At 33.6% G+C, this 13,719-nt stretch overlaps 3 protein-coding genes across 4 annotated transcripts; 1 reads left to right on the top strand and 2 right to left on the bottom strand.

The window, feature by feature from the left end:
* Nucleotides 1-286: 286 nt before the first annotated feature.
* LOC106339193 (glycosyltransferase-like At2g41451) lies at nucleotides 287-2,914 on the bottom strand. The gene is made up of 9 exons (XM_013777990.1): nucleotides 2,521-2,914; nucleotides 2,289-2,438; nucleotides 2,156-2,208; nucleotides 1,710-1,818; nucleotides 1,484-1,618; nucleotides 1,220-1,264; nucleotides 959-1,146; nucleotides 713-854; nucleotides 287-634 (listed from the first exon to the last, which is right to left on the bottom strand). The coding sequence occupies exons 1-9, from the start codon at nucleotides 2,821-2,823 to the stop codon at nucleotides 287-289; spliced, it is 1,473 nt and encodes a 490-aa protein (XP_013633444.1). The 5' UTR covers nucleotides 2,824-2,914.
* A 2,141-nt stretch (nucleotides 2,915-5,055) lies between these two features.
* LOC106342874 (protein EARLY RESPONSIVE TO DEHYDRATION 15) lies at nucleotides 5,056-6,584 on the bottom strand. Of its 2 annotated transcripts, none has more exons than XM_013781926.1 (3): nucleotides 6,456-6,584; nucleotides 5,499-5,851; nucleotides 5,056-5,416 (listed from the first exon to the last, which is right to left on the bottom strand). In XM_013781926.1, exons 2-3 carry the CDS (start codon nucleotides 5,824-5,826, stop codon nucleotides 5,277-5,279), a joined length of 468 nt encoding a protein of 155 aa, XP_013637380.1. In that variant the 5' UTR covers nucleotides 5,827-5,851; nucleotides 6,456-6,584; the 3' UTR covers nucleotides 5,056-5,276. The 2 variants fall into 2 exon arrangements, with proteins under 2 accessions (XP_013637380.1, XP_013637379.1); XM_013781925.1 differs by having other exon boundaries at nucleotides 5,068-5,422.
* A 3,277-nt stretch (nucleotides 6,585-9,861) lies between these two features.
* On the top strand, nucleotides 9,862-10,928 carry LOC106339699 (cysteine-rich and transmembrane domain-containing protein A). The gene is made up of 3 exons (XM_013778556.1): nucleotides 9,862-10,074; nucleotides 10,158-10,332; nucleotides 10,658-10,928. The coding sequence occupies exons 1-3, from the start codon at nucleotides 10,029-10,031 to the stop codon at nucleotides 10,701-10,703; spliced, it is 267 nt and encodes an 88-aa protein (XP_013634010.1). The 5' UTR covers nucleotides 9,862-10,028; the 3' UTR covers nucleotides 10,704-10,928.
* Nucleotides 10,929-13,719: the final 2,791 nt, after the last annotated feature.

The raw sequence follows: 13,719 nt of genomic DNA, 5'->3' as shown, positions 1-13,719 counted from the left end.
CCAAAAAAGGAGTGTCTTTTTACAAGGTTCACTCGCTCACATACGCGCGTACATGCACGCGCCGTTTGTCTTGTGTTCACACTTGCATGACTTAAGCACATGTTCATGTCAAAGACCAAAAATAAAGAGTGATGAAACTGTTGGATCATGTAACAGAAGCATTCTACATAAGAGTTTTTTATATGAATAGACCAATGAGATCCATCCACAAAAGCCTGCTCTAATATTCCTCCTCTTTGTATATAAAAATCCAAGCAAAAAAAAAAAATGTTACATCAGACTTAGTTTAAACACTTGGAGGAGACTGAGGTAGTACAGCTGAATCTACTTTAGATTCACCAACAAGATCATCAGTGTCGTCAAACTCCAACACTTTCCTAACAGTTGCGTGAGATGATGATGATTCTCTAGTAATGCTTGAGTTGTTTGAGAAAGACATGTGAGCTGAGGTCACCACTGAGGTGAAAACACCTGCTTCTCTTAGCTCTTGGATTATAACCATTGGTGCATAGATTCGAGTGAGGATTCCCTTCTTGAGAAGTTTGAGTTTCAGCTTTTCATCAGTCCATACAACATGTTCTCTGTACCACTGCAACATTTCCTCTGATGTTGATGTTGAAGCAATGATGAATGCCTGCATGAAACAAAGAAAAATTTTGATGAACAAGAGAACTATACAAAAAAATAACACAAATCAAAACCAAACTCTCACAGATCTGTCAAACTCTAGCATGAAACATCTCTTGACATCCGCTCTAGTTGGTTTGCAGCCACATCGGTCACGTCTTGAAGTAAGATCTGAAAATCTTGAGTAAGTGTAGTGCAGAACCGCAGCTTCCTCTAGGAAAATGAAACTAATCACAACAAAGAATAGAGAGAGAGAGAGAGAGAGATCAATGTCACATTACAAAACCATAAGAGTGTAAGCCGAGTCATGAGGAGGACAAAGAGAACAAACTTGGGGATCTTCTTGTAGTTATACCATCGATGAGCACCATTAGGACGTAGATGATCTTGAATCCGAGCAGCGGATTTGCCATTACCATATGTAAGAAAATAGTTGGTATTGCCATGAGTTGCTTCTTTAAAGTTTCCAAAGTAGACATCTCTTGGAACATGTTCATAGTTCTTCTTGAACATTGACACCTAAAAGTAATAAAAAAAAATACTCAAGACAGCTAGTTTATAGTCTTATAGATGATGATACAATGTTATGTACCTCAGTGAAAGGTTCCTTGATGTCATCTCTCTCAACACTGCTCTCCTGAAACAAGTGAACTTCTTCACATCAACAAACCGAAGAAAGACTAAAAACCAACTCAAAGTATCAACTAACTCACTTAATTTTCAAAGATAAAATTTCTCCTAAAAATAGAAAAACTCTATTATAAATTCATTGGAGTTAAACCATTTGTATAAAAGAGTTCTTCTATTTTATAGGAAATTTTTTAAAAAATATAGATAGATCGGAGATCTAACTCACGTAATTTACAAAGATAACCGCGTCCACATCTTCAGGAACATCTTTGAAGAGACTTCTTAACGAGTATTCACTGGCTCCTGAAGGATGCACAAGCTCATCAGTGTCCAAATGCAGTATCCAGTCCATACCATCGTCCTATATATAACAAGTACAGAATCTGAAAAAATGTTGACTATGATGACTATAAATGTATGTGTCAAAACTACTAGGGGATGTAACAAAGTACCCTAGCCATTGTTATAGCCATTTCCATATTCAAGTTTTGTTTGACGAATAATTCGTAGTTACATGGTTTGTAGAAAAATTTCTGTAACCAAGTCTCATTCCAAATCCGGCTGTAAAAAAAAAGACATATAATGAAGCCTCTCAAGTTATTTGATCTATAATAATAATCTCTACAAGAACCATTTTAGACCAGTACACAAGATTACGCAAATAAAAGCCTCTCAAATTATTTGATCTATGATTACACCTCTACAAGAGAACCATTTTAGAGGTGAGCAGTCTTGATGAATCAAGATTCAAAGATGTAAAACACAAGATTACACCAATCAATAACCAATAAATTTCATAACATAATGACAGGACTTATAGCATAGTCAAAAGTCAAAAAAAAAAAAACCCATGATATATATCAATAGCATAATGAAAAAACACAAGACACAAGAATACCTTTTAGCCTGCTCTTCTTCTAGTTCTCTTGTCCTGTATATAACGTTTACACCCTTGAAATAAAAAATGTCATTGCGAGAAAGAAGGAACATAAGATACATAATGACTAATCAAGAACTCTGGAAAAGCTCACAGGAATAGTCTCCAAAACACGAGAGACGTTTGGGGAAGCAGCAGTGCCTTCAACAAATAGATAAAAGGTTGAAACTCCAATGACCTTGTGATAGAATATCCATGGCAATGTTTGTTCCAATCCAGCTGAAGTGCTGGTAGTTATACATATCTAACACAACACAAAACATACCATCTTTGATTATCATATTTTATCTTAAATAAAATACAAGAATGTTTTTAAGAGATCTAACCTTAGGTTTCAGATCCTTCTTGTGGTCAAGATTCAAGTCTCTGAGATAAGGAAACGATGTAGCATGGCTCTGACCAAGAAGAGAAACGCAGCCTGAGTCAGAACTTTTCTTGGAGATTGGGGACATTCCTGGGAATGGATGGTTATCAGTAAACCAATCGTTGATTCCTCCTGGCCATTGGAGGAGGAAGGCAAAGCAGGCTAAGGAGAGAGGAAGAAGGGTCAATAGCAAGAACAGCCACGAGGAAGATGATGAAGAAGAAGACAGAGATGGTTTTGAGGAGGAGTAGAGACCAGACGCCATGTGAGAAACTGAAAATGCAGCAAGAAACGCAAGGGATGTATGTATACGTTGTGAGAGAGAGATTATACTTGAAACTGAAAGAAGGAGCCGTTTTGTCAGTTAGCCTTTCTTGTAATTTCTTTAATCTTCAGGAACATCAATAAAATAAGAGGAAATATATAATATATACTCCACACCATCTTTGAAAGAAGAAGAAATATATGTTTGTTTCCAAAAATTAAATGAAAAGTTTGGTAATAAACTAATTTTTAAACTTTGACTTTGAATAACAATCTCCTATATATTATTTGAGAAGCATTACAACTTCTTTTTGTAGCCACATGTCATCACTAGAATGATTCTTAGAATCATTAGAGAAATATGTTGGTCCACCTAATTATATAATAAGTTTTTTATTAAACTAACAATAAATTCATCATTAATGTAATTTATTATTTCCTTAAATAAAATTTACGGAATTTCCTAATGTGGCTAAAGTATATATGACAATTAGTGATTTTGAATAATAAAGATTTGATAAAAAAATAGTGTATCTTCTATCATATTTGTTTAATTTTAAGCTATTAAATAAATTAAACAACCACAATAACCATATAATAAAAATTTAGATTTTTATGTATATGTTATATTTTGAATTTTTACAAACGGCTATAAATTACTAAAACTGTTAAAAGTCTCACATTCAAATTTTATGATCCATGGTTTAAATTTTTCGTTATGACAAAATACAAATGATTACAAAAATTATAAAAGTAAAAAGTCTAATTTAATTAATTAATAAGATTAATATATATATCGTTTTAAATTAAACTATAAACCATATAAAATATAATATTTTAGTTTCAAAATTTACTTTGAACAATTTTTTTGATAAAAGTTTTGAACGATCATTGACAACTTATTTTTTTAAAAAAATTATAAATTACTATAACTATTAATCCCACAATGAAAATTTTGTTATCAGTAATTTAAATTTTTTTCTATAAAAGATACAAATGATCAAAAAACTATATGAGTAGAAATCATCATTTAATAGAAATTAATATTAAAAATATACTAAAATATATTATCTATGTTAGTACATTTAAATTTAATAACATATCCTATCAAATATAAAAAGAAAAATTTTTGGATTAATAAAATTGATTTATATGTTCGCATCAATTAATTATATATTTAATAGTTACTAACTTTTAATAATTTAATATATATTTATTATTTCATAATATGTAAAAATATTTAATACATAAAATAATTTTTATATATAATGTTGATCTCGCGCAAGGCGCGGATCTTAACCCAGTTTATACTAAATACATTTGCAAAAGAAATGAGTAATAAGAAAAATAACATTTATGTTGAGTCCAAAACTGAAGAAGAAAATCAGTCAACTCTGGTAACGCCAATTATATATGGTAACTAATTTCTAAAGTTTTATGTTAAAACTTATCATCCTTAGGCTAATCAATGAAAGCCATGTGGTTACATACATAAAATTGGAATTAAAAAATTACCCTCTAAAAAGCAGATTAATAATTTTTCTTTTTCTATATAGAATTATTCAATTTTCTATTAATTTTAGCATAATTATCTAGTGATGATATCAGGTTCGACAATGTGTCTACATTTTCCATAGAAACCAAAGACAAAAAATAAGAAAGTGAAATTCTACAGGTTAAAAAAGTGAGGTAACAAACTGAGAAACTTGAAGCTCAAGTTCATAACACACACTTGGGTTTGGGAATTATATTAATCCTAAATGTTACGGCGTCCAAGACTCGAGTAAAAACTCTAAGCTTCAAGGCCCATTTTTCTTGGGTAATTAACTAATTACGGAGAACATTATGTTCTCCGGCTCTGGTTTGTCTCACATAAGTCCTAACCGACCTGTAAGATGAGTTTGTTGCAATATGCTTGTATGAATTGGGTGATGAGTGATGACGACGACACATTGACACTCCTGGATTTTGCATCTGTGCCTAACCTCGATAAGATAGTTTTACCATCTTATGGTTGTGATGACTGATGAACTTGAACTTGCAGACATGACATTTTGGACGTAACATCTGATCTGGGAAACTAATAAGCGTCTCCTTTGAGTTTGGCCTACTAGTGCTTGTAGCTATCGCCGATTGCATATAATAAACCAAAACCGTTCCAATGAGCTTGAACAAGCCTGTCTAGAAATGTACTTTACTTCATTTTGTCAAATGAATCTACAATGAGGTTATATGTGAAACTCTATTTCTCATTACTCTTCAAATTTTACAATTTTTTTTATGTTTTTACATTTTTTTTTTTTGAGATAACAAGTTTGAGACTCTGAACATCGTAAAGGTACAAAGAAGTTACAGGTTCTCTCTCTCTTGTGGAAAGCAGAAAATACTAAAAATTACAAAGGTACAGGTGGCTAAAGATACAACATACTCTGTGCCTAGTTACCACACCCCACTTCAACGAGGCTGGTGAATGTTTCGTGGAGCAACCTTCTGGTTTCCCCATTTGGCTGGCTTCTCCGCATACTTCGCCGGTTCAACAATCGACCTAGGACTCCTGTTCCCACTCGATTTCCTCACCATCTCACCATTCTTCCCTAAACCTGATGATAATCCCACAACCACAATCAGTCTACAACTCTGTTCATCGGGATAGAGAGCTGATTTAAACTAACTTACCAAAGTCAGAAGGTGCATGATACATCTGTTGTCCAACATATCCACCGTAACCTTGATGATCAAACTCGGATTCGAAGACATCTTCAATGTCATCGAAATCAAACGACTCCGGAAGAAGATCAGCTACATCGACTTCACCACTCTCTCCGTTATCGTAGAATCCGTCAGCTCCTTGGTGCTGGCTGATCCAGTAGTCGTGGTACCAAGTCGAGGTCGTCACCAACTGCCACCACTCCGGAGAGAAATCTTCCACTTGTCTAACGGCTGCTGGGACGAAGAGAGGTGCGTTGGGGTTTAGCGTTGAACGTCTTCCTGAAACCATCGCCATTTGCTTTTTAACTCGGATCTTAGATCTGTGCACGCACAAACAACAACAACCAGAAGATCGATTTCAATGATTCGACGATTCACAAACAGATCCATAAGCTCAGATTACATAGCAAAACGAATAGATCTATGCATCATCGAATCTAATAACGAAGCAATCAATCAAACCGATCGATACTACGATCAAAGCAAAACGAATAGATCTATGCATCATCGAATCTAATAACGAAGCAATCAATCAAACAGCTCAATACTACGATCAAAGCTATTCAGTTAGCTACAAACTTCCGATCAATCGTTAATATCGATGATGTTAGATCTGACTCCATAATCATAAGTAGAGATTCCAGATCTGGAAACGAAGCTATCAATCAAACCGATCATAGCTATAAACATCCGATCGATCGTAAATATAGATTAACGTGACGGTTGATTGAAGAATCGAACAGCTATTAGCTAGATCGACGATCACCACACAGATCGCAAGCTAGAAGATCGATCGATCACTTCATTTCTCCGAAATTTTTCAAAAAAAAACTTTCCCGGAAACCACATATAATCATCGATATCCAATAACTACGAAGACGATGAGATCATCGTGATCGAGCACAAGAGGACGAGATCGTTTACCTTTGGCCTTGTGAAAATATCTGCAAGTTGATAAGGATCAACACGATGTGACGAAGATGAGGAGAGGAGAGTTTTATTTATATAAAGCGAGGCTCGGTGCCGAACCTCAGGTTCGTTGGTTTATTTTGTGAAGGGACAAGTGGGTAGGTCTGGAGCCGTACCTGACGTGGTTTTGAGTAATCCGCCGTCCACGTGTTGACGCGTTACTGTTGGCTTTATTTGACTTTGTTTCGTGTCCAATCAGTTGGCGACTCGTGCAAAGTGAATTATTATTCTCTTTCTAGAAAAATACTATAAAAATATCTTGAAATTCGGTCGAAGAGGATAAGGTAGGAAACTAATACAATATAGGCTCGTTAAGGATACAATGGGCCTAGCCCACCCATGGTTTTTGCTGGTTATAGATAACTTATGCATGCATTGTTTGTAATTTGTCTGTAGCATTCTGTTCTACAGTCATTGTCATGTTAGTTTAATCTCCTCCAGTCACTGTGAATCTCTCTTCCTAATACAATCAACATCTAAATTTATTAGATATGAGAACAGTGGATATGTGAGGTCTTAGGATCGCTAGTAACGTTCAATAATTATGTTATCTTGTGCTGTTGTTTGATCTAATTAGTGGAGGGTTCCCATGTTTTGTTAGTGTGCGTTTATGAGTGGAGCTGTGATGATTTATCCCAAAAGAAAATATCTAAAAGAGGAGATTAGATAAGATAACAGTAACATTCAATAATTATAGTGCTGTAGTTTTATCTGTCTAGTGAGTGGAGATGTGTATTTTTTAATCTTTCAACTTGTATCTTATTTTAGGGGAACTTTTTTTGATGATATGAGTTGGAGAATATTATAAGTAGGATTCAGTTTGATTGTCATTTGTCAATGGTTCCATCTTCTTACTAAACACATTTTAATTCCCATTATCATCTCGGTTCTCAGTTTGCTAGTAGGCTAGAACAACCATGATATCGAAATTGATCATAGGTCTTTGTTGGTATAGTAGAATTAAATTGAAATTGTTGGTTTCTTCTTCATTTTTTTTGTATCAACACGGACGAAGAACTATCTTCACCAACCGCTTATGGCCAGTTTTTAATTATAAGTGGCAAGGCTAGTATATGAAGTAGCTCAAGAATAAGAATAAGTAGTTGACGGGAAGGAAGACGATGTATACTGGAGTCTGAACTCCAAAGGCAATGCTAGTTTCACAACGTAGTTCAGCTGCAAGGAGGCTAAATATGTTCTGGTTTTGTTTTTGATCTGAAGCTCTATTAGCTAGATTTGATTATTTGATTAAATATGAGGGTCATTTCTTAAGTTTTTTGCTTGACATAATTTTTTGCTTGATTATATAGTTTGGAATATAATATGATAAAAAGATAAGTATATCTTTGGTTGAAAATGTGAATGTCAAGAACTTATATTGAAAAATAAGTGACATGATGTCTTCCTCTCTTTTTTTTATAAAAAAATTTCGATGTGATGTTGTAAGGGTATTTCCAACTCCATTCTATTCCACTTTTAATATAAAGTTTAGAGTAAAAATCTCCAATAGTACTTTATTTTCTACTCTATAATAATGTAAACCTATTTTTTATTCTATACATAGCGTTATTTTTTTATTTTTTGTTTATCATTTTATTTTTTACTTTAAAATAGAATACTATTGGAGCAACATCCAATTCTATAGAGTTGTTATATTTTAGAAGAAAAATAGAGTAAACCATTAGATCGACCATCGTTATGTAATGATTTAGACCATTATATTCTATTACTTATTTTTTTACATTTAATAAACTTGCACGCCACAAAAACATCTTTTAGTAGTGTTTTATTTAGTGTCAACAAGTTAATAAGGTTGTACCAAACATCACCTCGAACACTACAATAAAATATGAGGATAAATTTTGAAAGAAATTAAGGTGTTATTATTGAATGACTGAAATTTTTTTTTAAAAAAAAATCAAATCGATTCTTAAACAACAGATTTTCTTCAAAAAATCAAATTAAGGTGTCTTTTTGTCGGCTTAAAATATCTTTAACCACACATACAACGTAACTGAATAACACTACTTTTTAAAAAACGGAGTATATATAAATATTTATGGGAATAACACTATAATATAGTAATATTAGGGCCAACCCGCCCTGCGGACGGGATAAAAATTTAAACATTTTAAACAGTTAGAATGAATGTTTAATATAAATTTATATAATATAAAAATATACATATTAGTTAAATATTGTACATGTTAATGTATTTGAATACTGAATAGACTATGAAGCTACCAATATTTGCTTTGATTAGTATATTTGCTTACTTTGATTACTGTTGAATGAACTATGTAAATTAAATTGGTTGGTAAGCTGTTAGTACAAGACTATATGTCATGTCTTGGGATTTTTGTTTTTATACTATCTTTATTTTGAGGTTGTGACGTTGATCGGGTTTAGTTGTACGTGGTTGTTGTTTTGATTAAATTATTTAAAGTAGTTTTCTTTTCATGGTTATATAAATACATGTTTCCTTTTTCTTTATTTGGCCAAATATTGGAAATTATAAATATACCCTACCACTAAAAATATTTCTATGTATATATAATTTTTCAAAAAATATTATTCAATGTTTATAGTTTTCGTGTACTTGATTAAATTTTTTTTGGCGTTGTTGGTATTTGAAGTGGTTGAGAACTCGAATGGATATTTACTTTCGTAAAGTTTTTGGTGTATGTTTAAAAATAAAAATTTGTAAAAGCTTTTAAATCATATGAATATAATATTCAACACACTACTGTTAACTGTTTATATACTTAAAATTTTGACGTAGGTAATTGCAAATTTGCTGAACTCATAGATTCGTTGCTACTTTATAAATTATCACAGGATGAGATACATAGGGTAAAGATTGCTTTGATGATAATATAACGTTCATATCGTAATGTGTGTTTTTTTTATTTACTATGTATCAAGAAATAATTAACATATTCAATAATATTAAAGAGTAAAAAGTCCTGTCAATTGTTCATAGTATAAGTCCAAAGTTAAACTCAAGCCCAACAAAAGAAATAAAACCTAGTACCAATAAACTCAAGTGATGCGCCGCGTTTCACAGAAGATGGACACGTATCGGCCTGTCAGAGAATGACTTTCCACGTAGATAGTTTAGGAGAGAGACAAACATATTTTTATATATATAAATATATAAAAACTTAAAAGAAAAAAGAAAAGAAGAAATCAATGAAATTATCATTAAGTAACGCATCTGACAACCATATGATTTTGAACTTTACATAATAAAAACAGAAGTAAAGGGCAGAAACCGCGTAAATCTTGTTTTTTAATATAAAAAGTACTTTTTTAATTGGGTGCCTGGGTGGTTAACGATTACGATAATCACAAAAACAGGAAAAAGGAAAAAGGAAAGAAAATAAAAAAAAAGTAACTGCAAGTACGCGTTTTACTTAAAAACACAGACAGTATCTTCGCTCCTTTTAATATCCATCTCTATCGCGCTCCTCCTTTTTAACTTCTCGATCTACTAGGGTTCGCACTCTCCTCTACGTCTTCCTCACAATGAGTCAGTACAATCAACCTCCCGTCGGCGTTCCTCCTCCTCAAGGTTGGTTTCTCTCTTCACTCAATTTCTCAGATCTGTTTCATTATCTCGTGTTATGGATCTGAATCGTTTGCATGTTTAAACAGGTTATCCGCCGGAGGGATACCCGAAGGATGCGTATCCACCGCAGGGGTATCCTCCTCAGGGATATCCGCCGCAGGGGTATCCTCAGCAGGGGTATCCTCCTCCTTACGCGCCGCAGTATCCTCCGCCGCAGCATCAGCAGCAGCAACAGGGAAGCCCTGGGTTTCTAGAAGGATGGTGAGTCACAAAAAATAGTTGTGGACTTAAGTGTTTTGACTATTTTTCAGTCTTCGAATATTCAACTAGATCTTGACTTTGTTGATAATCCGATTGATTGTGATTGGTTGTTGTTTCCATGTTGCATCTTCCAAGTATGAATATGCTTTGTTGTGTTGTGAGTTTTGTATTGATCTGTGTAGACTTAAGTGTTTGACTCTTTGAATATTCAACCGCAGATTCATTCTTAGAAGAAGTCTTGTGCTTCAGCTAGTTTGTTCTTGACTTTGTTTAGGATTTGATTGGAGAATGTGGACTAATGTTTCTGATTATTATTATTTTGCAGTCTTGCAGCTCTCTGCTGTTGCTGTCTCTTGGATGCTTGCTTCTGATTCAGAGCTGCTGATTTGATTGCAAGAGAGTGTTTTTGGCAACCTTAATTAAGTAATGATGAATTGCTGGATACATTCTCTTGTCTATTCTCTTTCCGTTCTATGTTCTCTAGATTCATAAACAACTATTATTCTCTGTCTTGGTTTGGATTTGCGACTTGAATGGGAATGTAAATTTGCGTGGAGACGCTACTCCTTTGCCTCAGTCTATTGCTTTCGCTCTAATTTGTTTTCACAATTTATATCTCAGTTAGGCCCTGTTCGTTTGCTCAGTCAACTGATCCATCTGGGTGAAGTTGAATTTTGGTGTTCGTTTAGTGTGAATTATCGGTACATCCAGATGGATCGGCTGGGTGAGTTTCGAAAACTCAGCTGAACTTTTAAAAAAAAAACTGGCTGAGTCTTCACCATGCATCCAGCTGCAGCTGATTCAGTCAAAAATGGTTAATGACAAAATAACCCTGCTACACATAACCCTAAAACTTTTGTGCTTCACTCTCATCTCTCACGTAACTCTCTCTTGCGGCCAATCTTCTTCTCCTCCGACCTCTCTCCGGCGAACTCTCCGATCTCCTCATGACGACCTCTCCGATCTCTCTCTCCGGTTACCTCTCTCTCTGGTGAACTCTCTCTCAGGCTATCTCTCTTAGGCGCTCTTTCTCTCTCTCTCTCTCCCTCTCCGGCTCTCTCTCTCTCAGTCTCTCTCTCCGGCTCTCTCTCTCTCTCTCAGGGGCTCTCTCTCTCCGGCTCTCTCTCTCTCTCTCAGGGGCTCTCTCTCTCCGGCTCTCTCTCTCTCTCTCCGGCTCTCTCTCTCTCTCTCTCCGGCTCTCTCTCTCTCAGGCGCTCTCTCTCTCTCAGGCTCTCTCTCTCTCAGGCGCTTTCTCTCTCTCTCAGGCTCTCTCTCTCTCAGGCTCCGGCGCCCTCTCTCTCTCAGTCTCTCTCTACGACTCTCTCTCTCTCTCTCTCTCAGGCGCACTCTCTCTCCGGCTCTCTCGCTCTCTCTCTCTCAGGCGCTCTCTCTCTCTCCGAAAACCTCTCTATTAGGCTCTCTCTCTCTCTCAGGTAAGAGTTTCTAGGATCTCTGTAATCTATATCCTATAAGTTATGTTGTGGGTTTTGTTTGTTATGCTGTTAGTTGTGTTCATGTAATACTTTTGCAATGTGTATGATGTTAGCTGTGTTCATGGGTTTATGTTTACAGTCTGAGTAGTCTTTGGCCCTGGAACTGGAAAGAAAACATATGGTTAATGGGTTCATGGGTATGATGTTAGCTGTGTTCATGGGTTTATGTTTACAGTCTGAGTAGTCTTTGGCCCTGGAACAAATGGTTAATGGGTTCATGGGTATGAATATGACACAATAGGAGGTTGTTTGTGTGCATTCTTACCAATTTCTGTAGGTTAAACTATACTAAACCTTAGACACGAAATCAACGCGAATTTGACTTTTAGCTTTTTGTTCATACTCCATATGTAAAATGTTTAAATATAATCGTTTAATTAGTAAGCGCACATTTTCGACTCTTGAGTTGCATGAGAGTCACGAAGTGGGTTCTCTATCAGCCCGTTAAAAGAGATTCTTAACCCATTTATAGTTTCACTCTCGAGGAGTTCTAGTTGTTAGTTACTACTTCATTTTCTCCTCCAGATTAAAATAAATTCATTTTCTTGATAAAGAAAACAAATTCATAATATAGTTAAATTTCACATTAATTATACACTATTTTAAAATAAAAATAATATACTATCTATATTATTATTTATGAAGTGATTTTGCTGATTTGTCACATTCTCCATGATTTTAGGTAATTTTGCTTATTTGTCATATTATTATTAGTTTTTAGCGTAAATATTTAATTTATTAATTTAAAGAATATAAATATTTCGAATTTTTTAATTAATTTATTAATTTAAATAATATACTATCTCGAACTTTCTAATTGAAATTATAATTATTTTAACTTTCACAAGTTTCTTATTAGTTTTTAGCTTAAATCATTAATTTACATTTAAATAATATAACTATCTCGAAATTTTTAATTGGAACTAAAATTATAATTGTTTTAACTTTCGCAAGTGAAGAACAATTCTTGTTTTCATGTGATGTAAGATGTTTTAAATTATATAGTTTCATTTTCTCATTCATTCCAAGTTGTATCTGTTATAGTTTTTTTCATCCTCTAAGTATAGTGTTTTCTGGTTGTTTCAATGGTTCAATCATTTTGTGTAGATCAAAAAAATTGTTTTTTGTCAAACAATATTATGTTTAAGTTTTTATTTACCATGATCTATTTAAAGTTTTTGAGACTATCTTATCTTTATTTATTTTTGGAATTGGTTTTGAGTTATCAATATATCAAAACTATTGTTGGATTTTAGTGTGTTAAAATTTATCATATATCAAACAATTGTTAGACTTTTATTTAAATATTTTAATCAAATTTGCAAAATTATAGTCATTATTTATAATTTCATTGTCTTATTTTCATTAAAATAAATTTATGAATTTTAAAAAAAGAATTTTAAAATTATTTTTTTTAATTGTAATTTAGATAAGATATTAAAATTAACAGGATTAATATAAATAATAATCATGATTTAAGAGTAAGATATAGATAAATTAAATACATGTCTATTTTAGTCATTTTGTCATCAACTGCATTTGGATGCAAATGTAAGTTCAAAAAAAATGAACAAACGAACGCAGCTGCATCCGGATGCTTCATCTAGATGTACTTTCTAAATGTACAAACGAACAACACCCAGGTAGAGCATCTGACTGATCCATCTGACTGATCCATCTGGATGCACCTTCCAGATGTACAAACGAACATGGCCTTATTCTGTTTGCTTCCATAATTGTTTGTTTAGACATGTTGATCTTTTTCTTTAATTAGAAAGTAGACTCCTTCTCTAAAGCTGCAAACCAATCCACATGGGTTGGTTATTCCAATAATGTATTTAGGTAATGTTAACTTGTAGCAATTACCAAAGGCATGAAACATTACGTGATAAAC

This window comes from Brassica oleracea, chromosome C4 (genome assembly GCF_000695525.1).
Source record: "Brassica oleracea var. oleracea cultivar TO1000 chromosome C4, BOL, whole genome shotgun sequence".
NCBI lineage: Eukaryota > Viridiplantae > Streptophyta > Magnoliopsida > Brassicales > Brassicaceae > Brassica > Brassica oleracea.
The sequence above is the reverse complement of the archived record's forward strand: the minus strand, read 5'-3'. Positions and strand labels throughout refer to the sequence as shown.

Coding starts and splice junctions, on each gene's coding strand:
- LOC106339699 (XM_013778556.1), top strand. CDS start 10,029: ATGAGTCAGTACAATCAACCTCCCGTCGGCGTTCCTCCTCCTCAAG. Junction 10,075..10,157: donor CGGCGTTCCTCCTCCTCAAG/GTTGGTTTCTCT, acceptor ATGTTTAAACAG/GTTATCCGCCGGAGGGATAC. Junction 10,333..10,657: donor CCTGGGTTTCTAGAAGGATG/GTGAGTCACAAA, acceptor ATTATTTTGCAG/TCTTGCAGCTCTCTGCTGTT.
- LOC106342874 (XM_013781925.1), bottom strand. CDS start 5,826: ATGGCGATGGTTTCAGGAAGACGTTCAACGCTAAACCCCAACGCACCT. Junction 5,423..5,498: donor TCATGCACCTTCTGACTTTG/GTAAGTTAGTTT, acceptor GATTATCATCAG/GTTTAGGGAAGAATGGTGAG.
- LOC106339193 (XM_013777990.1), bottom strand. CDS start 2,823: ATGGCGTCTGGTCTCTACTCCTCCTCAAAACCATCTCTGTCTTCTTCT. Junction 2,209..2,288: donor GTGTTTTGGAGACTATTCCT/GTGAGCTTTTCC, acceptor TTTTATTTCAAG/GGTGTAAACGTTATATACAG. Junction 1,819..2,155: donor GAAGAAGAGCAGGCTAAAAG/GTATTCTTGTGT, acceptor TTTTTTTTACAG/CCGGATTTGGAATGAGACTT.